The 25,317-nt window shown below is 45.3% G+C and overlaps 1 protein-coding gene across 5 annotated transcripts in view; it reads left to right on the top strand.

Moving 5' to 3' along the window:
- Positions 1-25,317, top strand: part of TPCN1 (two pore segment channel 1) — a 186,044-nt gene that overhangs the window by 156,688 nt on the left and 4,039 nt on the right. For all 5 annotated transcript variants that reach the window (XM_077461259.1, XM_077461260.1, XM_077461256.1 and 2 more), the window contains 2 exons: positions 5,587-5,714; positions 7,014-7,094. In XM_077461259.1, coding sequence (XP_077317385.1) covers positions 5,587-5,714; positions 7,014-7,094 — 209 coding nt within the window. The remainder of the gene's footprint in view (positions 1-5,586; positions 5,715-7,013; positions 7,095-25,317) is intronic.

The raw sequence follows: 25,317 nt of genomic DNA on the forward strand, positions 1-25,317 counted from the left end.
GTTAAAGCGACGCAGTGCTGAATCGTAAAAAGTGCTCTGCTCTTCCGTGGCTGAATCAGTTAAAAGACTCGGACACAGGAATTTAGAAACTGTTGGCTTATACTGCCACTTACTGGCAGATTGGGCACTGGCTGGGCCACAACAAGAAAATAGTGTCTCAGTCCAGGAAACAACTCCTACTCCCAGCATGTGTCAATATTTTTGCTAGTGTCTTAAGAGGATAGATCACTTTTCTATGCTCCTCCTGAGAAAAGTCTAACTTTAGCTACTTTTTTTTTTTCTTGAAACGAGTGTTAGCTACATCACTACTGAGGTGGGCTCTATATTCAATTATATGTATTAGCCTTTTTTCAGCCTGACTTTGGAGTGCTGTACCCACACCACGCTGGACTTGAAAATGCAGATCTAGTCTGGAATGTGACCTTCAGACAATGCATTTTTAGGCTTTCCAGACCTGCAAAAGTTGGCTGCAGAGCACTTTTCAGAACCATGGCACTGTTTTAGCATGACACTGTATCCGAGGATTCACTTTGTGAGATGCTGCTAGCACCACTGCATGTTGTAAAAATTACAGCTTTCCGTTGAGCTTAACGAGGAATGGATAAATGCGGAAGGATTGAGCATTGCCAACATCCAGTGTGGCATGTGAGATTTGCGCTGTTTCCTCCCATTCGTCTTTGAGGAAGCCCCTTCCTGCTGCTGCTCTTTTTGCAGGAGACACCCGTAGCTCCCCCACTCTACTTGCAAAGAGTCACTTGGTCATCTTCGGCCGCTTGATCCTACAACTGCTTCCCCAAGCAGCTGGGTTTGTGAGCATCTGGGGCCTAGCCTCATACTATTCAGGATTTATATAGCACCAACAGTTTGTGCAGCACTTTACAACATCGGGGAAGACAGTACATTTACATTAGAATACAATTCAATACAGGAGGGATCAGAGGGCCCTGCTCATTAGAGCTTACAATCTAGAAGGGAGAGTCAAGTGGAACAAAAGGGTAGTAGCTGTGGGGGATGATCAGATGGGCAAAATTAAAATACAGTTGTTAGGTGTGGGTAGGATAGGCTTCTCTGAAGAGGAGGGTTTTCAGGGGTAATCTAAAAGCTAATTGAGTAGGGGATAGATTGGGGTAAGGAGTTCCAAAAGCTTGGAGAGGCTCTGGAGATAAGCATGGGAGGAGGTGATGCGTGAGCTAGAGAGCAGGAGGTCTTGAGAAGAACGAAGAGAACGATTAGCTTAGTGTTTTTGAGACTAGGTCAGTGGTGTAGCTGGGGGCAGATTTGTGGATTGCTTTGTAGGTAGTTAGTATTTAGAATTTAATTTTGTTGGGTAAGCAAAAGCCAGTGGAGAGATTGACAGAGAGGAGTAGCAGAGACAGGGCGGTTGGTAAGGTGGATGAGTCTGGCAGCAGCATTCCTGATGGACTGAAGGGGGATAGAGTATGCAGAGGTAGGCCAATGAGGAGGGAGTTGTGAAATAAGAGCTTTGTTGTGTCATTGGTTATTTTGGAGATGTTCCGGAGGTTGAAGCGGCAAGATTTGTACAGTGATTAGATTTGCTGCTTAAAGGAGAGTTCAGAGCCCAGGACTACTCCTAGGACCATGGCATGTGGGGATGGGCTAATAGTTGTGCCATCAATTTTGACAGAGATCAGGGGAAGTGGCAAGTGGGGGAAGAAAAATGATATAAGTTCGGTTTTGGATAGATTAAGTTTGAGGAAGTGGTGCGACATACAGACTGATCTCTGATTAGTAAAATAGTTATACGTGAGGAGACTGAAGGAGTGAGTTGAGGGGTAAAGAAATAGATTTGAGTGTCGTCAGCGTAGCGATGTATTGGAAGCCGTGTGAGGCTATCAGCTGACCCAGGGAGGAAATAGGAGAGGTCCAAGAACAGAACCTTGGGGGACCCCAACAGAGAAAGGAAGAGGCGAGGGGGAAGTAGAATTGTAGGTAACGCTAAAGGTGCAGTTGAATAAGTAGGTAGAGAACCAGCGAAGAGTACAGTCACGGAGACCAAAGGCATGGAGTTTTTTGAAGAGGAGGGGGGTGTTCAACCATATCAAAGGCAACAGAGAGGTCCAGGAGTAAGAGTACAGAATAGTGTCCCTTAGTTTTGGTTGTTAGTAGATTGTTTTAGTTTTAGGAGAGCAGTTTCTGTGGAATGTTGAGGACAAAATCCAGACTGAAGGGGATCAAGAAGGCTATTATCGACAAGGTTTGAATGCTCAGTCGGTTGTAGACTAGATGTTCAAGGAGTTTGGATAAAAAGGGGAGCAATGAGATGAGGCGTAGGTTTAGATTGGATGGGTCCAGTGAGGGCTTTTTAAGTATGGGGCTGATGAGTGCATGTTTTTAAGTAGTTGGGGAAGATGCCAGAAGGAAGAGGGAGATTGACGATGTGGGTTAGGGAGTGTAGAATAGAGCTAGAGGGTGAATGTAGCATTTGCGAGGGAACAGGATTCAGAGGGCAGGTGGTAAGATGGAAGTTGGAAAGTAATTTAGCAACCTTTTCTATAGTGGTGGGGTTGAAAGAGGGAAGTAATGATTGTACCTGGGGATATGAGGGGGAAGCATGGAGAGTATCTGAACAGTAGAGAAATCCTCCTGAAATGAATTTTCTGTTTGAAGTGATTGCCGATCTTCTGGACAGTGAGTGAGTTGGTGGGTGGAGGGCGAAGTAGAGTTGAAGGCAGAGAAGAGTTGGCAGGGACGGGATGATACGTTTTTAATGAGAGTGATGAAATAGGTCTGCTTGGCAGTGAAGAGACTGGAATTGTATTTTTGGAGGGCAGATTTATACTGGCTGAAATCTTTCTGGGACTTTGTCTTACACCACAGGCGCTCGAGAGCATGCCTGTGTTTTTTCAAACTTCTAGTTTCATCTGCTTGCCAGGGTTGAAGGGGAAGGGGCCTGATTGTGTGTAGTGAGTGGGGCCAATGTGTCCAGTGAGGCTAAAAGTGAAGTGTTGTAGACAGAAGTGGCTAGGTTGGTTCAGGACAGAGGTGCGATTTTGTCATAGAGGTGGTCATTCGCAGAGAAGAGAAGGGTTGAGATGGTGAATGTTTCTGCGGATAACCGTTAGGTGTATGGAGGGTGAGGAGGCAGAGGTGAGGGAGAGAGTGAAGAGACTGATCATTACCTAATAAGGTAGTGATCAGAGACAGGGTAAGGATAGTTGGAAAGGTTGCATGGAGTGCATAGGTGGGAAAAGACAAGGTCAAGGGTATTGCCTTCAGAGTGAATAGGAGCATGCATCCATTGCTTCAGATCAAAGGAGGAGGTTAGACTGAGAAGTTTGGAAGTTGCAGGAATGTTAGTATTAGTAGGGATGTTGAAGTCTCCAAGAATGATTGTGAGGATTTCAGAAGAGAGAAAGTAGGGTAGCCAGGCAGAGAAGTCATCAGGAAAGGATGATACTGGACTAGGGGGCCAGTAGATCACAGAGAAACTGGGGATAAGAGATGAATGCAGTGCGCCTCAAGTGAGGAGAGAGAGGGAGGTGGGTGAAGTACTTGAAAGGTGCTATGTGGGTCTAAAAGGATTCCAACACCCCCTCCTTTGCGGTCTTGGGTAGTGAGTCCAAATAAGACCACCATGGGAAAGAGCAGCAGAGGATGCAGTGTTGGATTCATGAAGCAAGGTGGAGGGAGGTGAGTTTGTTACAGAAAGAGAGCGAGCATTCCAAAGGGCGCAAGAGAAAGGGAGTCTGGTCTTAGGAAGAAGAGAAATGGGAACTATATTGTGTGCATGGCGGCTATAGCCAGAGGGTGTATGATAATGGTTGTGTCGATTACTATGGGTTTATTACCTTATGGTGCAGCGTGTCTGATTCTAGGCACATGGAGAGTAGCCCTGTTGTACCACATGCCTCCAGCTGACTCCACTAATGGTTCCAGGGCTGTCTGCAGTGTCCCCCCTGAGGTGCCTGACAAGGACAGCCTGAAACTTTGCCCTCTGCTAAAGTCTGTGCCATCTCTCTTGACTCCATCAGTCATGGCCAGTTTATATGATTTAATCAGGAAGTATTTCACTGCAGACATGTGTAAAATAGCACAAATGACGGCTAGCCCTAACCACAGAGATTATAAGCGTCTTTTGTGCACGGTGTGTCCCATGTGGCTCCCACTGCGTGCTCCCTCATGACTCGGCGGGATCTAAATTTGTTTTCTTCACACAAAAAAATAAATAAATGCCTTTTGAACTGTTCAAGAATATTCCCTTTTCCACTCTCCCTCACAGGATTTTGTTTCTTGATGCCATCACCTCTGCAAGTCAAGCATCTGAGCTGGCGGCTTTATTTTGTAAGAGGCCCTGTCTGGTTTTACACAAGAACAAGGTGGTGTTAAGGCTAGATCATCTTCCTATATTGCCTGGATGTAATTTGTGCTGCGCAAGTTTGCCTCGCAGCCATCACTTCCTCTTTCGGTCATTCCTGATTGTCCCTGTAAGTGGGGACCTGCTTTCTGGTTACACCATTTTTCAAGTGACTCAGACAGACCAAGATCCAATTATATGGCCTTAAGGTTTGGATCATCCTTTCATGTTAGGGAGTACTCTACTAAATCTGTGAGAACATCTTGGGCTTTTTGGCATAAAGCAACTGTATTACAGATTTGAAAAGCTGTCACCTAGTGTCTTCTGTTGATATGTTTTTCAGATTTTACTGGGTGGATGTTCAGGCATCATCTGATGCCAGCTTTGGGCATAAGGTCCTTCAGGCAGTTCTTTGAGCTGCAGGCAGTCCCCAGGTTTGTTGTTTTTGTTGGCCTGTTAGTCTTTTGTTTGCTCTTGCCCACCCCTCAATCTCTGAAGCCCTGTGTCCCTCAATGGTCGAGAAAGAGACTAGAATTTTTGTACATACTTTAAAATTAATTTCTTGGAGTCTGTTAAGGGGAAACAGGTCCCACCCGTGTGTTTATGGGCATCTTTTTGTTACTGTTTTACCACAAAACTAAGGAATGCTGAGAGTAGGAGGGGTTATCCTGGGCTGTTTTTTTTTGACATTGTCCAGTCCTCCTGTATCTAAATTACTGTGTCCCTCAATGAACCTTTAGAAATAGATTTTTCGGTAAGTACAAAAATCCCATTTAATTTGCTGTGTTTCTGTATTTCATGTACATTCAAGTAGCATTATTCAGTGCAAAAATGCTGTTAGGTTTTATTGGCCATTAAAAATTACTGGATAATGGCCATCATTTTTGTTAAGACATCCCTTGTATGCATGCAGGATGTTTTCTATGAATTAATTGAAAATTTTTGTTACTTCCGATTGGAAGAAGACACTGTAGCTAAGGGGTTTGTGTAAAATTCATAGTGCATTGATTTAGGTGGTTTGTGTCCTTGTAAAGCCACACAATTTTCCTGGGTAGGGAATTATAATGCAGTAATTTACAAACCATTTGTGTTTTCCTTGTTATAATGATGTTGAATTAAAATTTCTGTTGGTACAAAACTAAATCATACCATTGTCTAATTTTAAGTGAAATGTTAAAATCTGTTCAAATGAGTTAAACGTTTGACAGCCAGGGAAGTTGTAGCCTATGCTAAGATGTGTTCATTATGTTTTTATTTATTTTTTGTTAAAGATGAGAAAGGCATTACTTTAGAGGAAGAGGTGGGCAGAGAGGAGTTGATGGGTATTCTTAGACATGCACAAACTAATGATGAGAAAAGTCAGCTGCGGAAACTGCTGTCCCACTTACAGGCCAGTGAGGTAGGTTACTGATCCTCAGTTGCTCCATTCTGTTTTCTTTGTTTTGATACATTGACTAAACATTTGTGTGATGAGTCTATTAACTTCTAATTCATAAGCTTGCCGCGTGTATGAAGAGTCCAGCATGCAGTAATGTCCAGATTATTGTACTATACTTCAAATATCATTATAGATTGTGTGTTTTTGTTGTGGTGGTTACTTTGGAAGTATCTTTTGTGTACAGTACACAGCAATCATTTCATAAATGATGCATTTTATGCCACCATCTTCAGCTGATTGGACACTGTCAAAAGGTTTGCTGGGAGCCTTTTTTTTTTTTTATCCCCTAGTGTCCCCATATAACCCCACACACTCTGTGAGGCTTAAAGTGATGTTAAAGCTAAGGGTTTTTGGATTAAAATAATAAACATGTCATACTTGCGTGCTCGTGCAATGATTTTGCCATTCATTCAATTGAATGACAGCAGTGTGAGCCACTGGCTCTCGCTGCTATCAATATGCCCAGTGAGGAGGGAGAAAGTCCAGAGAGTCACTGCTCTCGTGCACAGATAAGTATAAAAAGGGGGGGGGGGGGGCTCGAGGGGAACATGTAGCACAGAAGGTTCCTTATGCATTAAGGTAAAAACCCTAAAGCTTTAAAACCACTTTGTTGTCTTCAAGTCTCAAGTCTCCTTAGGTGGCGGACACTTTCTCTCTTTGCAGAAGGTCTTCCTATTATCTCTTCACCAGATTTAACTACTTACATCAATTGACACTTCTGTTAAGATCTGACTGCTTATTACCTTCAGGGCTCATGAGCAGTTTCCAGGTTGGTGACTCTTGAGCCCATTTTGTGAACCATACCTGCACCCCACAGTGGTGAGTCCAGCCTGTAATGTTTGCAATCATCCCTGGATGATTGTTGGGGACATCCTATGATCTATGAATAAAGATGAGAGGAATTTTCACAAATCTGTAAATTCCATATCTTGGCGTACACTACAGGACACAGTTCCCTCCAATCTCTTCTCTGTGATCTCTCTATTGTTTGCTAACTAAATTGGAGCCTCATGGATTGGATGGGGATACAAAGGGGGTAGACTGAGCAAAGCTTTAGCCACTGTTAAATCACCTAAAAGGTAGCAGCATATAACCTATGGTCTGTGAATAAAATTATGTGTCCTGTACTGCACTTCAAGAGTCAAAATTCACAGGTATGTCAAAAGTCCTCCTTTTATTTTAATTTCTTCTTCCGCCATTGGGGCATTTAATTTGAACCACTGTCACTGTTTTGTCACACATTCTAGTCTTATCTTTCAGGCTGCTTCTGTTGTTTTTGTGGGCAAAAGATCCCAAACGAAGAGTGACCTCAGCAGGAAGATGTATGAGGAAGAAATTCAGGTAAAATTTGCATTTTCCTGCTTAAATTTATGTGAAACCAGCATGCCTTAGTTTTTTTTCTAATGCCCTAGACCAGAGATGTCAAACTGGCGGCCCTCCAGCTGTTGCCAAACTGCAAGTCCCATGATGCATTGCAAGGTTGACAGTTACAAGCATAACTCAAAGGCAGGGGCAGGTTGGGACTTGTAGTTCTGCAACAGCTGGAGGGCCGCCAGTTTGACACCCCTGCCCTAGAGGAATGTATGAATCTTTTCTCTGCTCTAAGAAACAAACCGTTTCTACTTTCTCTATCGTTCATTGACGGAAACAGCAGCTCTTCTTGACCTTATGGTTATATCGCCCCTTTAGGAGAGGACTAGGCAGAAAGTGTTAAAAACAGCAACACTTGCACAGTACCACCCAGGGGGCGGTCCTACCGGCTATAACCCTCACACTGCATCCAGCAGCTCCGTTTATTTCTGACTAAAAAAATAGAAGGACCTGGGAATTTTTTTTTGTTTTTTCTGCATTTTTGATTCCTGTGATCTACAATCAACAGCTGGGCTGGGTGACAGGCTGGATAATATAGATCCTTGTAGTCTCCCCAGCCTGGCCATCAAGCGTGAGCTAGCCCTAGCTACACACTGAGTCGGCCAGGACATCTAATCCAGGGGCGGCCGATGAGCTTTATGCTCCGGGGGCACACATATGACCGGGCTACTGCTGTCTGTGTCACAGTGTGCCCTGGCCAGCAGCCACCCTGTACTGCTCGGGTGATGGGTCTGTCTGTGGAATGCGTCCATCAGTCCCTGCAGGAGGGGTAACTATGGTTCCAACTGTCTCGGCAGGATGGAACAGCTGGGCATTCCCTGGGAGGTCGACCATGGGGTCTTTAAATCTCCCTTTCTTCTCTCCCTGTCCCCTCCCTCCTCCCCATGCTATGGGCCACTGTTTGAATGGGCAAATGGGGGTGCGATGCACATAACTGGCAGGGGGCTGAGCTGGTTGTTTGGGGTCCACTTATCCTCTTCCCTGTTTCTGGGCTACGGGGTGTTTGTGCTGTGTGAGACGTGGGGAGGCCGCCGCACGAGCAGCTGCAATTTTCCTGGGCCTGCGGCCATTTTTTTATAGCCACAGCCAGTTTTTTGCCTTTCAGCCATTTTCTAGTAGTTTGGCGGCCATATTCTTGGTCCCCTCAGACGTTTTTGCTGAGGCGGCCAGAGGCCATTTTCTAGTAGCCTAGGTAATTTTGCCTCTAGAACTGGATGCTTGTTTTCTTCTAGAACAGCACGCTTTCCACACAGACACCTCGTGGATGACACAGGGGAGAGCGGACAGCAGCACAGCGCGGTACTTGGGTCAGGGTGGTGAGTCCTGCGGGGGGCCGCTCAGTCTTGGCAGCTAGGAGGGTGGACTTTTTGTGTGACTTGCCTTAGGTCCCTAAGTGGTGACAGGCGAGTGTGGGTCAGCATGGCGTCAGAAGCTGGTGTTTCTTCCCCAGATATCCCTGCTCTTACAACTGGTTTCCCTGCACCTGTGGTGCCTATGGACGCTTTGTCAGCGGTCCTGGAGGCCTTTGCCAGGGTGGAAGTTACCCCTTTGAGTACAATCGCCTGAAGAAATGGCCATCTCCTCCAATTGTTGACCCTCCGGTGTCCAGGTTAAATATGGTAACCACCATTGCGGTGGAAGGGACTCCTGCTTTCAAGGACCCTGCCGACAGAAGGGCCGAGGCGGTTGCCCAGTCCATGTTTACCATGGTGGGGTCAGCATTGCGGCCAGTGTTAGCCAGGGCTCTGGTATCACAGACGCTTACTGAATGGGCTAAATTGTTGCACCGTGAATTGCAGAAGCAACAGGCTTCCCCAGTCTGTGTGGAGCTGGCAGACCAGTTGGTGCAGGGCCTTAATTATGTCTGTGATACGGCCTTAGATACAGCCCCCTTGCTCTCTAGAGCCTCAGTATCAGCAGTAGTGCTACGTCACCTGTCTTGGCTGAAATGCTGGTCTGGGACTTGCCCTTCCAGGGAAAGAGGCTATTTGGAGCCTCGCTGGATGACATTATTAAGAATGTTACTGGGGGTAGGAGTACATTACTCCCACAGTCCAGAAAAGGGAAAGAGCCACGCTGTAGGCAAGGGCCCTCCTTTCCTGCTCAGAAGCGGATTTTACGTGCGCCCGGGTCGGCAGGTAAGCGTTCCCAGTCCGACAAGGTGCCTACTGAGGGACAAAAGTGTCCCTGGTTTCGCAAGCCTTCACGCAAATCTGTTACTGCATGAAGGTTTGCCCCTGCCCGACTCTCAGGTGAAGGTTCGTCTTCGAGAGTTTGCAGCCCAGTGGACCTCCCTACTTTCCGACCAGTGGGTCTGCGAACTGGTTTCCTCAGGGTACAACATAGTTTCTTTCTTGTCCGCTAGATTTTTTTCCTTCATCTTCTTCCGGCTCGTTGGGAGGCCCTGTTTGGGGCAGTACAGTACCTGCTGTTGCGCGGGGTGATAGTACCTGTACAGACGCCGGAAAGGTTTCAGGGATTCTACTCCAATCTGTTTGTGGTCCCAAAGAAGGAAGGGGTCCGTCTGGTCCTGGACCTCAAGGCCCTCAACAGCTTTGTGAAAGTACAAAGGTTCAGGATGGAATCAGTTCGCTCAGTGGTCACTTCACTCCATCAGGGGCATGTCCCTGGACATCAAGGACGCATACTTGCATGTCCCCATATGCATGAAGCATTAGAAGTCTCTTCGGTCGGGAATGAGCACTAACAATTTGTGGCTCTCCGTTTTGGCTGCTAGCCCCAATTTTGGCTTTGCTAAGGCAGCGAGGGATCGCAATCGTGGGTTTAACTGGATGACCTTCTTCTGAGGGCAGCTTCCGCCTCAGAATTAAGGGAGGATGTTGCAAGCTCCATGCAAACTCTGCGGGAGTTTGGTTGGGTCCTGAACCTGCAGAAGTCTGTGTTGGTGCCAACTCAACGCTTGGAGTACCTGGGCCTGCTTCTGGACTCCTCAGAGGCGAGAGTCTTTCTTCCTTCGGACAAGCTGCAGACTCTTCAAGCTGCGGTGAAGTTGTTAGTGTCCCGCAGGTGGTCGTCGCTGCATTTTTGCATGTGAGTCCTGGGTCTCATAGTAGCCACTTTCGAGGCGGTACCGTATGCTCAATTCCACACTCTTGCAAAAGGAGATCTTGTCAAGATTGGAGAAATCTCCGTTGTCCCTGGATTTTCAAATTCAAGTGAGCCAGCTAGTTGGGGACTCCCTGCTCTGGTGGCTGAGGTCGCCTGCTCTTCGGTCCGGGAAGTCGTTCCTTCCTCTTCATTGGACGGTGATCACAATGGACGCCAGCCTGACCGGTTGGGGGGGAGTTTGGGGCGTACAGTCAGCCCAGGGTCGGTGGACCCAGGAAGAATCCCGCCTGCCGATCAACATGCTGGAACTTCGGGCAATCAGGCGGTGCCTCTCCACAGAGGTCACGGAGGCTGCAGGGGCGTCCGGTCAGGATCCAGTCAGACAACACCACGGCAGTGGCATATGTCAATCATCAAGGAGGAACAAGGAGCTTGGCTGCAGCACTGGAGGTTGCTCGCAACCTGCGGGGGGCAGAGTGGCGCGTGCCGGCTCTGTCGGCTATGTACATTCCGAGCATAGAAAACTGGCAAGCAGCCTACCTAAGTCGTTAGATGCTGGACCAAGGGGAATGGTCGCTACGTCTGGATGGGGCACACCAGATGTGGATCTCCTGGCTTCTCGACTCAATCGAAAGGTTTGTGGCCAGGTCAAAGGATCCTGCAGCAGATGTGTTGGTGGCATTATCGACTAATTTAGGCTTTTCCCCCACTCAACTTCTTCCAAGTCTGCTTCGCAGAGTGGAGGCCGAGGGGATTACGGTAATTCCGGTAAGATTGCCAGATTGGCCCCTGCGTCCGTGGTACGCAGACATAGTAAGAATGGTGACGGATATTCCTTGGCGACTGCCGATGCGAGAGGACCTTCTGTCGCAAGGTCCAATACGTCATCCTGCTTTAAGGTCACTGGCTTTAACGGCGTGGCTGTTGAAAGCCAGGTGCTAAGGGACCGAGGTCTATCTGATTTGGTAATATCCACTATGTTGAGGGCACGGAAGTCATCTTCTCTGAAGATTTATCATCGTATGTGGAAGGCCTACATCTCAATGTGTGAGGAGATGGGGTGGCGTCCACGTACATATTCAGTTTCCAGGATCCTGCTGTTTTTGCAGTGAGGAGTGGATCAGAAACTTGCATTAAGCACCATTAAGGGGCAGATATCAGCTTTGGCTGTCTTTTTTCAGCGTCCCTTAGCAATTCATTCATTGGTGAGTAAGTTTGTTCAGGGGGTTCTACATGGGCCCCTTCGGTTCGACCACCGCTACCTAGGTGGAATTTAAATCTGGTGCTCTCTGTGCTTCAGTAACCGCCGTTTGAAAACATTATGGAGATTCCTTTATTGACCCTCTCTCAGAAAGTAGTCTTTCTAGTGGCCATTACATCTGCCAGGAGGGTTTCTGAGTTGGCGGCCTTATCTTGCAAGTCTCCCTACTTGATCCTCCACAAGGATAAGGCGGTGCTGCGTCTGCAGCCTTCGTTTCTATCAAAGGTTGTTTTGGCCTTTCATCTAAATGGGGACGTGGTGCTTCCGTCCTTATGTCCTTGGCTGTCACACCCCAAAGAGGTGGCGTTGCATTCCTTGGACGTGGTCCGGGCTATGCATCAGTCTGCTATGGCTCCTTTTCGGAGGTCGGACTCTCTGTATTGGTGGCTGGTCCAAAGAAGGGACTGCCGGTCTCATCGACCACTATTTCTCTATCTGTCCACAGACAGATTGTGGTTCAGGCTTATGCCATAAGGGGACGGGCACCTCCCTTTCCTGTCACAGGGCATTCTACCAGGGCAATTGGTGCCTCCTGGGCTTTCCGACATCAAACGTCTGTTTCCCAGGCAACTTGGTCGTCCGTTCCCACTTTCACTAAATTTTACAAGGTTGATGTGAGCACATCTTCGGATGCTTGCTTCGGCCGCAAGGTTTTGCAAGTGGCTGTTTAAGGTTGCAACTCCTCCGTTGAGGACCTCTGGTTGTTATGAGTGGAGTTATTGTTGTTTGCTGTTCCCACCGCTCATTTTTTACACTGCTTGGGGACGTCCCTAAGGTCAAGAAGAGCTGCTGTGCCCGTTGAACGATAAAATAAAATAGGATTTTTGTACTCACCGTAAAATCCTTTTCTATGAAGTTTATTGACGGACACAGCACCCACCCCTCCTATTTATGTTTGTACTGGTTTTGACAAACTGAGCTGCTGGATACAGTATGAGGGGTTATAGCCAGAAGGGTACTGTGCAAGTGTTGCTGTTTTTAACACTTTCTGCCTAGTCCTCTCCTAAATGGGCGATATAACCCTAAGGTCAAGAAGAGCTGCTGTGTCCATCACTGGGAGAGCAAAATCTGTATATATGGATGGGATACGTTTGGATCCTGTTTACCCTTTCTGATCCAGCAGCAGCTTTTTGTGCGTACCCTTTGGGGCAATCCCTCACTCTATACTTGCCCCCCCCCCCCCCCGCCCAAAACACTTACCTGATCTTGTCAGTGATCCAGCCCTGTGCTTGGCTTAAGGTCTCCTTTCTTTACTTCCTGGTCTCATAGGAGACTCAGGCAGCAGCAAAAGACAATGGCTCCAGCTGTCGTCATTCAAATCATGTGAGGAGGGAGCGGTGGTGTGGCCAGCAGTGGACTGACAACTCATGAGACCCCCGGGCAACCGGAGATCATGGGTCCCCGCCCACACAAGCCACACCCACACAAAGCCCCACCCACCCAGCTTTCACTGCGTGGACACATCCTCTGCGTTATCAAAACTAGTTGGTTCACGACAGGCTAGAGGGTGGGACAGGGCTGAGGAGGCAGAGTGGCTAAAGAAGGGGAGACTTAAAGCTGGAAAACCAATAAAGCAGGGTTTCTCAACCTCTTTTACCAAGGAATTCTTGGCAAAAATTTTAAGATCTCAGGGAACCCCTGAAAAAATTTGTTCCGTTTATACAGCTCATGGAACATTGGTATTATCAGTGAGCTGTTGATATAACAAGTATTTTTATAAATGGCATAAAAATTGAATAAATATTAAAATTGACCTATTTAATGTGAAACTTGTGCTTGCATTGTTCTTCACAGATGCTCAATTCTGGGTCTAGCCTGAGAGTGCACAGGGGGCAGCAGGGCAGAGCAAGGGGGGGTCAAGCAAGCACAGTAAACAAGGGGGCAGCAGGGCACAGCATGGGGGGAAGCAAGGCAAAGTTTAGGAGTCAGTAGGTCAGTGCACAGGGGGTCAGGAGGGCACAGTATGTGTGTGTGGGAGGCAGGAGGGTACACTACATGGGGAGCAACTGGGCACATTATGGGGCACATTACAGGCTGGGGGCACAGTAGGACACATTACACTGGGGAGGGGGGCAACAGGGAACATTAAAGGGCACATTACATGGGGGGAGGCAGAGGGGCAAATTATCGGTCACAGTAGAGATTACATGGGGCAGAAGGGCACATTATGGGGTACAGCAGAGTATATTGCATGGGGCATAAGGGCACATTATGGGGCATAGCAGAGCACATTGTGGCATATTACATGGGGACAACAGCCCATTGATGGGGACAACATGTCATATTATGAGGCACAGCAGGGCATGTTACATGGGGACAAGAGGATACATTTTGTGGCACAGCGGGGCATATTACATGGTACAAAAGGGCACATTTTAGGGCACAGTATGGTGCTCACAGCAGGACACAGACTGGTGCATCACGGGGTACACAGCAGGGCACATCTCAGGCACAATGCATGGCGAAGGGCACATCACATGGCGCACATCATGGGGCATGGAGTAGGGCTCAGGGCAGATCACAAGGAAAATAGGAGGGAACTGGGCACACAGTGGGGCACATAGTAGAGCATTGGGCACACAGTAGGACACATCATAGGGCACACAGGGCAAATCACAGGGCACATAGTAGGTCATGGGACGCATTATAGGGTGCACATTATGGCACACACATCTGGGCATGGGGGCACACAGGGCAATGAGGGCACACATCATGGCATGGGGCAGACGCCATGGCATGGTGGCACACAGCAAGGCAATGGGGATGCACATGCTTGGCAAACAGCTGCACTTTCATTCCTAGATGCAAAGTAGTGTGGGAAGGGGCTGTAAACAGACCTCTCATGATGTGCTCCTCCCCGCCAGCCCTTCCTCGCTTCTCATCCATTCAAGGTGATGACAAATACAAGCATCTGGGGTGGATGGGAGGGAAGGAGGGGCCTGCGGGGTGGAGAGCATCATGAGAGGTCTTTTTGCACTACAATCCCTTAGCCGGGAGCAGGGATCTGGGACCAAATCTACCTGTTGGCTAGCTGTGATTGACGGGCAGATCAAAGTGGAAACTGTCATGGGGCCCCATACTGGCTACGGCCCCTCGGGCAATGCCCGAAGTGCGCGGATGGTCAGTCCGCTCCTGGGTGTGGCCGAGCGACACCGACTGTTTGTGTCTCTGTGGATGCACACAGCTTGGCTTGGAACTGTGCCCACACATGTTCACCCAGCTTGCTGTGGAGGCACACGCAGGAAATTGGAAGCGGAGAGCGCCAGCAGGGGAACTTCAGAAGAGAATTTAAATAGCCTTTACAACCATTTTAAAGAGTAACCCCACTTTCGTGGAAAAAAATATAGCAAATAAAGAAAATAATTTGGCATATACAATGTCCACACCAGGTAGAGTGAAATGTATTTTTATTAAAAATTGAATTTCCTTTTCCATTGCAGCACTGTAAATTTCTATACAATTCAATGCAGTATAGCACACAGTTTGTATGCAGAACACCTTAAAAACTGTCACTTACTTGACTTGTGTGATGCACTAAGATACAAGTTAGGTTCATGGCATCCTCTGCAACAAAAATGCAATTTTTGGTAAGGTCCTTTCTAAAGGAATTCAGACACTGTGACTTTTCTCATCAGAACCCAGAAAGTACATTAGCTGATATAATGAATTGGTCCCATTCAGAAACGCTGTATACAAGACATGATCTAATTATTATTATTTTTTTTTTAAACGGCTTACCTGTTTGGCTTACTCCTTTTTCTTGGGATTACATCACGGGACACAGAGCTCTATTCATTACATCATAGGTTAGATAGCCAGCTTCAGGTGTTGGACACTGGAAACCCTAATTGTAAGGAGAGTTCCTCCTCTATATAACCCCTCCCATATGGAGAGTACCTCAGTTTTGTATCAAAGCAATAAGTATCTCTATATCTATCTATCTATCTATCTATATATATATATATATATATATATATATATATATATATATATATATATATATATATATATATATATCCTGAAGAGGGACGGTGAGCTCTGTGTCCCGTGATGTAATCTCAAAGAATTTTACAGGTAAGTGGTTTTAAAAATAATCCTATTTTCTTGTTCATACATCACGGGACACAGAGCTCTATTCGTTACATCATGGGACATCCCAGAGCAATGCCCAAATTGAGAGGGAGACACAGATCAGAAAAAAAGGCCGCCATTGGACGTGGGGATCTACACTGCTGCCTGCAGTACAACGTGCCCGAAAGCGGTGTTCTCATGCCCTCTTACATCCACCTGATAAAATCTAGTGAATGTATGGACCGAAGACCAAGTTGCAGCCTTGCAGATCTGAGCCATGGAGGCCCGGTGAGGCACTGCCCTTGAAGCACTTACTGCTCTGGTCGAGTGCACCTTAACATGAAACCATAGGACGGAGCAATAACTTGAAGAATCCACCTAGCTATAGTGCACTTGGACGCTGCCTGGCCCTTTCTGGGACCGTCTGGTAGTACAAACAGAAAGTCAGTCTTCCGCATCTGAGCAGTGGCGTCCAGATAGATTTTGACTGTTCTAACAGCATCTAGAGAGTGTAACAACATTTCCTCCGGACTGCGGATCTGGAAAAGGGTATGGTAGGACCACATCTTGGTTTAGGTGGAACCCTGATACCACCTTAGGTAAGAAAGGCGGGTGAGGACGCAACACCACCCTGTCTTTATGAATAATTAAGTATTTATCTCTACATAAAAAAGACACTAATTCCGATAACCTCCTGGCAGAGGATATGACAACAAGAAAAAACGATTTCTTGGTCAAAAGACACAAAGAAGCATTGCATAATGGTTCAAAAGGCTGTTTTTGCAAAACAGAACCAAATTCAAATCCCATGGGCACACGGGTGGCCGGACTGGTGGATTTAAACTCAGTGCCCCCTGAATAAAGGCCCGGAGTAGGGAACGAGAGGCAAGCCGTTTCTGAAAAAAATACAGACAAGGCCAAGATCTGACAGTTTATAATATTATATAGAGCCGCACTTAGGTTATACAAAGATTGATTGCAGCCTCCCTGGAAGAAACCCCCAATGGAGTCTTTGCAAAAGATTAATAATCTATTAGAATAAAACAATTTATGATATTTATCAGGTAGCACCAATTACCCAATTGGTGCTACCTGATAAATATAAATTGTTTTATTTAAATTTAAATACAGTGGGAATTAAGGGTTCCAGGGACTTATCTGCTTGTGGTTATACAGTACAATACCTTCATAACCTATACTAGGTCTATGACACAATGATCATTTATATAGAGAAGATCGGTGATATTGAACTGTGTATAATTAATTTGTGAGTGATCATAGTTGGTATTCCATAATAAAGTGCATTGTAATAATAAAGTGCTCAATAAAGTGCAATTAGTGCTTATGTACCCTATACGTACTACAATATAGTGCGCCCTATTGGATCATTAGTAATAAACCAACCAGAATTTTTTTATATATATATATATATATATATATATATATATATATATATATATGAGATTGGTAACCAAACAATTATAAAGATAAAAATAAGATAAACTTAAAATAAAAATTAAAAAGAAAAAAGGAAAAAACAAGTTATGCGAAAAACCTTACAAAAAATATAATAGCAAAAATACAATCATGAAAGATCAGCCAAAACAATATAAATATTTTCATAAAGTGACTTTCGTGCTCATATGATCTTTAAGTGATTCGAGTGCTCCCCCACAAGGGTCCCCACTCACCAAATATCCCCACCCCTACAGGGGTAATGTGCATATATATCAATTCCTCTAGATATATCGCAGTTCCAGATACCATGCGATTCCAGGAGTCAGACCAAAGAGAAGTATATTCCTTCCTTATAAATTTCACGCTCAATGGTCTCCAATATTTTTCCTCATAAAAAAACAACCAAAAATGGCTTCCATAGTGTAGTATTTGGAACAGACCATTTTTATTAAGCGTACTCACAAAAAACTAATTCAGCAGCAGAAGGTAAAAAATAAAAAACAAAGATGGTAAAGGAAAATATAAATAAACAGTCCAGATATTTCAATTTTGAAAAATGGTGAGGCAGTAAAGTCCCATAATAGTTATGTTTTGAAGCCAAACAGAAATATATATATATATTTTTTATAAAAACAAGAGTTAAACAACACTCTCCTCTTATACAGGGAAAAAAAGGGGAAGAAAATCGTTCCCTCAGCTCATATATCCATTTTATCGGAGAAAGGCACTCATTTACTCAAGTATGGCAATCCAGATACTTTGTCGATAATGAGCGGGGCCATGAGAATCCAAATTTCCCAAAACAGAGGAGAAAGAAAAACCAGTATAGTCACCTAATCTTGTGTGTATAATCGGGGCCCGACCGGTGGATAAGCAGCGTGCGCTCCAGCTGCGTTCCACACGCGCGAGCTGCCTGGAAGTGACGTAGTGTGCGTGGCGCCGTCGTACGCGTTTCATCATAGACGTCTTCAGCAACGTAGCATCTACTGCAAAACATAAGGCCCTAGGAAGAGCTGCATAGTCTTGAACTTACTCAACAGGAAAATTAACTGCCTGCTTCACCTGCTCCTTAAAATAATGGCACATACCAACTGCTGCAACCACAGGTTGGACCACAGCGCCAGCCAAGGCAAAGGAGGATTTAAGTAATGATTCCAGCTTCTTGTTAGTTGGATCTTTAAACCCCTGAACATTGTCCACAGGCTTTTATTTACGCAAGAAACAGCCGTATCTATTGCTGGCACACACCATTTCTTGGTGAATTTTTCCTCCATTGGGTAGAGCAGGGGGAATTTCCTAGGAGGAGAAAATGATTTATCTGGGTGAGCCCAGCAATCATACATTCGCTTTTCCATTAATGGATGAATGGGAAAGGAAAATGCAGCCTGTAGAGACTTCCGAGACCCCAAGGATGAAACAGAGGACACGGCTGGTTCATAGAGGGCAAATTGTATGTGGTATGCACCATTTCTGTATAATATTTCACCTGTAGCTTGAGAGCCTGCGAGGTAGAAGAGAGCGTCTCCTCACCCCCGATTCATCTGACTACTCGTTATCCTTGTCCCCAGACAGTGTTGTATCATCATCATCATGATCAGACTGCTGATCATCTGATAGGGAAACCAGAGCAGAGTAAGGAGATCTGCCCCGTTTTCTGCTATCTCTTAAGGATGCTGTGATAAAAGCAGTAATCCTTTGTTCTAAACCACCCAATGCTGCCTCCATAGCATCTGCAGTGACATATACAGGGGCTGTAATATTGGGAGAGGCATCAAGGCCTTACATTAGCGATGGCTCGCCCTGCGTGGCTGCCTCCAGTCTGTCAGAGGGGGATGTTACCCTGCAGGCACATCTAGAGTCCCCAGACGGTGATTTCTTGGTGCTCTTTTTACCTGCCCCTGAAACCCTTTTGCGGGGAGACATTAGTCCTAAGCTAACAAAGCAGAGGTACTAAAATCAATTGCATACACTAGCTTACAATAGTAGTGTTTGCTTAGACTGCACAACCTGATGCTGAGTAGGTGTCTTAGGTGTGCCTGTCTCCAATCCACATGAGATGCTTACATGCCCCAGCTCTGTGTCCTGCCACTTACAGACCCCTGGCAACCTGGGCTCTCCTCGCGCTTGTGCAGTGGATCACCATGCACGGCGCTCGCAACCACGCCCCCCTTCCTTCCCCGCCGTAAAAACACACCCCCTGCACGCGCACGTAGGGTCAATATGGCGGCGGCTGGGGGCAAGGGGGGGATGGAGGAGGAGAAGACTGGGAGGCTACGCAGGACCCCAAGACTGCGTGGGATCCTCTTTATCATTTAAGTGGCAAAGCCTGCAGTGGAGGAGGTGAGCGACTGATAGAGCGGCTTCGCTGAGCTGTATTTCCTGGAAGCATGTAAGTAACGCCAGGTATGCCTCTTACTCCCTCTAGTGGCAAAAAACAGGTAAGACATACAACAACTCAAAGAAGCTAATCCTTAAGATGTTCACATAGGATTGCTTCACTTACCTTATCCCTGCCGCAGGATACTGCTGAGAACAGCCAGATCCAACCCTCACCCATCACCACGTTCTGTGTTCCTACTTACAGGAGCCTCTTCCCTGGACCTGTAGAATAATCTGCCAGAAAAAAGAAAGTGAACCTTCTCTGAAATGGACTGTTCTGTTTCTTGTCATAACAATCTCTTGCTTTGTTTTTATTTAAGCAGTGCTAAATAGCATATCTCAAGACAAGTACAGAATATGCGTCAATTGAACAGTAAACATTTCAATATACCATATCTCTGAATGTTTAACAACTTCAAGTATATTAACCCTCCTGTATCCTGCGTTATGAATATAGAGTTACAGTAGCCAATAGTCATCATACCACATTATAAAGTAACCTATACCATCGGACAGATTACCGATGATCTTAAAACCATGCAAAACAACTGGTAAAAAAAAAAAAAAAAAAAAAACCATGGGAGAATGAAGACAGAAGGAAAATAAACATAAACAAAAAGGAGGATGAGAAGAGAAAAATGATTTGGGAAGTTACTCCCCTTGGTCTAGGTCCCAGCTCCTGCCCTGACTCCAGTTTTATGTAGGTGGTTGTAGGTATTGTAGCCAGAGATTGCACATTTTTATAAATCCGATTTGTTCTGGAGGATGCTGGTCAGCTTTTCATGTAAAATTATCCAAGCAATTGTGTTCTTTTGTTACAGCTATGTTGATGACAGGTGATTTCCATTCTTTCACAATGGCTATTTAAGCCACAAAAAAAGATATAGAATATGAGTGATGGGTATGTCTGGGAGTGTCCTCTTGAGTCATTCAAAAGTGCAGTTTTAGCACTTTTTTGGGTACAGTCCAGAATTTTTCTACCAGATATGCATGGTACCTTCCTGCCCACCACCTCTAAAACATACAGAGAATGCATCAGGATAGATATTAGCAATCCTTGATGGCACTAGAAGCCAGCGGGATAAGACTTTGTAATTTCCATATATTTAAGCGGTTGTAAAGATAATTTTTTTTGTTTTTGTTTTTTTATGTTAAAAAAAAAAAAAAATACCTGCTCTTGTGCAGTGGTTTTGCACAGAGCAACCCCAAGCCTGCTCTTCTGGGGCCTCCCACCATCGCTCCTGGAAGCTCTCTCCTGCCAAGTGCCCCCAGAGAAAGCAGCTTGCTATGGGGTCACCCAAGCAGGCCTTCTCCTGAGCTGCTGCTTTGCTTGTCCATTCACACAAAGAGCTGGGGCTTGGCCCCACCCACTCTCTCACCTCATTGGCTCACTGGCTGTGATGGACAGCAGCGGAAAACAGTGGCTCTGCTGCACAGAGGAGGTTTTTTTACCATCATGCATATAATGCATGAAGGTAAAAAACCTTGAACTTTTAGAACCTCTTTTAAGGTAAAAAAAAGTTTTACTTTTAGAACCACTTTAAAGTTGTATTAAGCTGTCATCTTGGCAACAGTCTAACAATCACTATGAAGGACATCCCTGTATGTAAGTACCCAGTGAATAAAAGTCTAGAAACCCTTCGCAGGTCCTGCACTGGGACCGTGTCTCTGTCCCAGGAGTCTGGATCTTTCTGTCTTTCAGAAGCTAGAGCTCATGCCTGTAGCCCTACCCTATTGTGTTGAGGGGTTGGCAGATATTATATGCCAAGTAACCAAAATTAACCATATTTTGGTACACGTGCAGGGGACTTTTTGGATCAAATGTTGATTTGCAGAGCATCAGTGCTAGAACTCTCCTTCTGTCCTTTGTTTCAGGAAAAATAAGATAAAATCTTCTTCTGAGGCTCCTTTTCTACTCAGAGTCCCTTTCATTTCACCTAGGCCTCCAAAACCAAAACCAGGAACCCAGCTTTGCAATATGTTCCAGACCCACAAATTCTCACAATGAGAAAACACCCCCACTTGTCAGAGTGGGAAGACATCTGTTGGTCTTTGCAGCCCTCTGGTCCCAGGACATTTCAGACTTTTGAAAGTTAGTACTACTCAGCCATTCCACCTCTTTTTCCAGTCAAGCATTGTTGGGTGCACAGGCTGTGCTTCTCTTTAAAGCCAAGGACCAGTTGTTTTTGTGTTTAAAGTCAGGTGCCGGCTGAGCCCGGGAGAGCCAGCGGCCTAGCAATGACGTCGCAGGGAAACATGGCAGTGTGGGACCAAGTGCTGCCAAAAGAGAAGCTTTCAGATGGGACAGGACTGGATCCGATGTGTGGGTGAGTATCAATAAGCCTCAGGTTAATACCCTTATTAAATTATGAAAGTATACTGCTTGCTTTGCAAGCAGTAGCCTGACATTGTTTGCTATTACTAAGCTGGTGTTAAAAAACAAAAACAAAAAAAAAAACACTAATTTGCACATTCTCAGCCCAACACGCCTATAATGTTTTGTGATGAAGTTTTCTCTGCAAAATTTTGTATTGCTAGCAATTACAGAAATTAATCTAATTATAAGTTAAACCTCATTGCCACCACATCATTCATCACTATCCTCTGTGCCAAATAATTTGCCATCACCCTCTGTGCCCAATCATTTACCACTACATTCTGTGCCCCTATCTTGACGCCAGCCTTCTATTCAAATACATATCCTATCTTCCATTCTAGTAGACCTTAGTTAATATGTTGCTAGGTATGGTGTTGAATACTTTTTTTAGATTTATATAAATTGCATCTATTGCCCTTCCTTTTAAACCACTGCTCACTTCCTTGTAGAATGTAAACAGGCTGGCTTGACAAGTGGCCTTTCATAAATCCATGTTGATTGTTTAAAAATATATTGTTTTCCATATTTTTTTTAACATCTTAGCGTCGAGTGCGCAAATATGTGGCCTCTTGGTAGTTGGGCCTTGATACCAAGAGGCAGCTCCCGCCACAGTTACCGGAGCCTAACCGGAATCTCAGATCGTTGTCCGATCATGTGACCACTGTGAAAGCCTAACCCTGCCCCTCTTCCCAGGATCAGAAACCCCTTAAAGGGCAAGGAGGTGATTTTAAGGTGTTAATGCACTCCCTTCGCATTTCCTCAAACACTTTGCAAACTATTGATGTTATAATTACTTTAATATTGATTGGACCCTGGGCAAAACTTTTCTTGGGCCCCCTCCCCCCATGCAGTTTTGCTCTCCACCTGCTCTGAGACATACAACAAATAGCAGCTAGACTCAAAATCAGTTTACTGAATCAGATCAAGCAGCTATTGCGATTGGCTGCCAGAGGTTACAGAGTATCATTACCACTCACTGACTGGTTTCTAGAGGTTACAGCACACATTACGGCTCACTCATTAGTTGCTAGAGGTTACAGCACACTATTTCTGCTTGTTGATTGATTGCTAGAGATTACTGTGGATATGACCTCATGGGGGCATGCTATACATATGAATACCAATAGTGAAGTTTGTTGAAGGGAACATTATTATTCGGGCTTGCTTCACTGCATCAGGGCTTTGGCCACTTGCTAATATGGAGTGGAAAATTAATTCCCCGGCTTAAAAAAATATACTACATGATAATGTCAGGGTGGCTGCCAGCTGAAGCTTAGTAGAAGTTGGGTGATGCAGCAGGACCATAACACTAATCACCGAAGAAAATCCACCACAGACTGACTACAGAAAAAGAAAATGCACCTTTTTGGAGTGGCCCAGTCAGAGCCTAGACCATTCACACCAGAAATCCTACAAATGTGTCTGAGCTGAAGCAGCCCTGTAAAGAGGAATGACCATGGTCAAAAATGATTACTGAACACTGCAGCTCTCAGTGGGTTCACATACTTTTTCTTGGCACTGTACATAAAGCAGGATGTGCACTGGTTTGCATTACCACTCATGGAAGACAATGTTTTTTATACAGCACAGTACCCAATGAAATATCACAGTGCCCAGTGGAAATCACAATGCCCAGTAGTTATCACATTGCCCAGAAGATCCATCATTGTCCAAACAGTGCCCCAGAAGTACATCTTGCAGCAGCTCCGCACACCAGCTTACACCCAGCAGACCCTGCATATAGATAGACTGGTATCCCTGAACTATCCTTCTCCAGTGATGATCTTGCCTTATCGTTTTCTCAGCCTCCAGCTTTTCCCCGGCCTGCAATCACCTTATGGTCTCCACAGTGTTCTATGGGCCCCCGCTGCGACGTCCACACATAAACAGATCCCGTGCCGCAGCACACCACACACTGCTCTTGCACCTGCACTGAAGTTTCCTCTCATGGGCCAGTGTATCAACCTTCTTCTTAGTCCCTGGCTTTAACTTGGCTGTTGAAACCCAGATCTTGAGGGATCAGGGGTCTGTCAGATTTGGCTATGAAATTTGAATTGAAATCTACCATTGCTCCTGGAAAGAATATTTTCTTAGTGTGAGACGAGAAAATTCATCCAAGAAAGTTCTTTGTGGGGCGAATACTGTCTTTTTTTTTTTTTTAGTCTGGTCTAGGTCAGTGTTTGCATTTGAATACCATTAAGGACTAAATCTTGGCCTTGGTGGTTCTTTTTCAGAGACCGCTGGTCCTTTATTGCCTAGTGAGGATGGGGGCTCAATATGGTTCCCTCAGTTCTTCAGAAACCGCCCTTTGAACCTTTCAGTTATATTACTTTGCCTAGCCTTACTCTAAGACTGCTTCCACACTGAGGAACTTTACAGGCGCTATAGCGCCTGCATAGTGCCTGTAAAGAGCCTCTCCTCTCATTCCAATTTGAAAGCCAGAGTGCTTTCACACTGCAGTGGTGCGCTTGCAGGACGTTTAAAAAAAAGTCCTGCAAGCAGCATCTTTGCAGCGGTGTACACACCAGTCCTAAAGTGGCCCTGCTCATTAAATCAGTGGGCAGCAGCGCTTTGTGGGTGGTTTTATCCCTTTTTTGGCTGCTATCGTGGGTTAAAAGCGCCCCGCTAACAGCAGAATAGCACTGCTTAAAAATAGCTGCACTTTACCACCGACACTCTCAACACCCCAGTATTAAAGTAGCCTTTAGGTTGTCTTTTTTTGTTGCCATGACTTTGGAGAGGTGAGTCTCTAAGTTGGTGGCCTTCACCTGCAAAGAACCCTTTCTTGTGCTAGACAGAGTTCTTTTGAGGCTCAAAGCCTTATTTTTTCCCAAGGTGGTTTCTTCCTTTCACATTAACCAGGACCTGGTTCTACCATCTCTCTGTCCTACTTAAAAGCAACCTAAGGAGTATTCTCTCAATTGTCTAGATGTGGTACCCGCTGTTCATGAGGATCTCTCCACTACTTCTCCTTTCAACTGCCTGACTCCTTGTTTTGTCATTCACAATGGTCTTTATATGGGACATAGTGCTTTTTAATACCACTAGTTTGAGGTGGATTTGACAAGTCTTTATTCAGGTGTATGACCACAAAGCCAAGATTCCACCTTTCCCTATAAAAATGCGCATCACCAGATCAGTTAGTACTTCTTGGGCTTTGCAGGCATCTTTCTCAGATTAAGCCCCGGTCCAATTTGCAGCCAAAGGACCACGCCCCTTTTTGCGATTCGGCACTGCGTCCCTTTAACTGACAATTGCGCGGTCATCTGATGTGGCTCCAAAACAAAATTGGCGTTCTTTTTTTTCCCACAAATGGAGCTTTCTTTTGGTGGTAATTGATCACCTCTGCGGTTTTTATTTTTTGCGCTATAAACAAAAATAGAGCAACAATTTTGAAAAAAATTCTTTATTTTTTACTTTTTGCTATAATTAATATCCCAAAAAATATATAAAAAAAGTTTTTGTTTTTTTTTTTCCTCAGTTTAGGCCGATACGTATTCTTCTACATATTTTTGGTTAAAAAAAAAATCGCAATTAGCAATTGATTGGTTTGCGCAAAAGTTATAGCGTTTACAAAA

Source organism: Lithobates pipiens, unplaced genomic scaffold, assembly GCF_037356315.1.
Source record: "Lithobates pipiens isolate NorthernLeopardFrog02 unplaced genomic scaffold, aLitPip1_a1.2 Scaffold_3, whole genome shotgun sequence".
Lineage (NCBI taxonomy): Eukaryota > Metazoa > Chordata > Amphibia > Anura > Ranidae > Lithobates > Lithobates pipiens.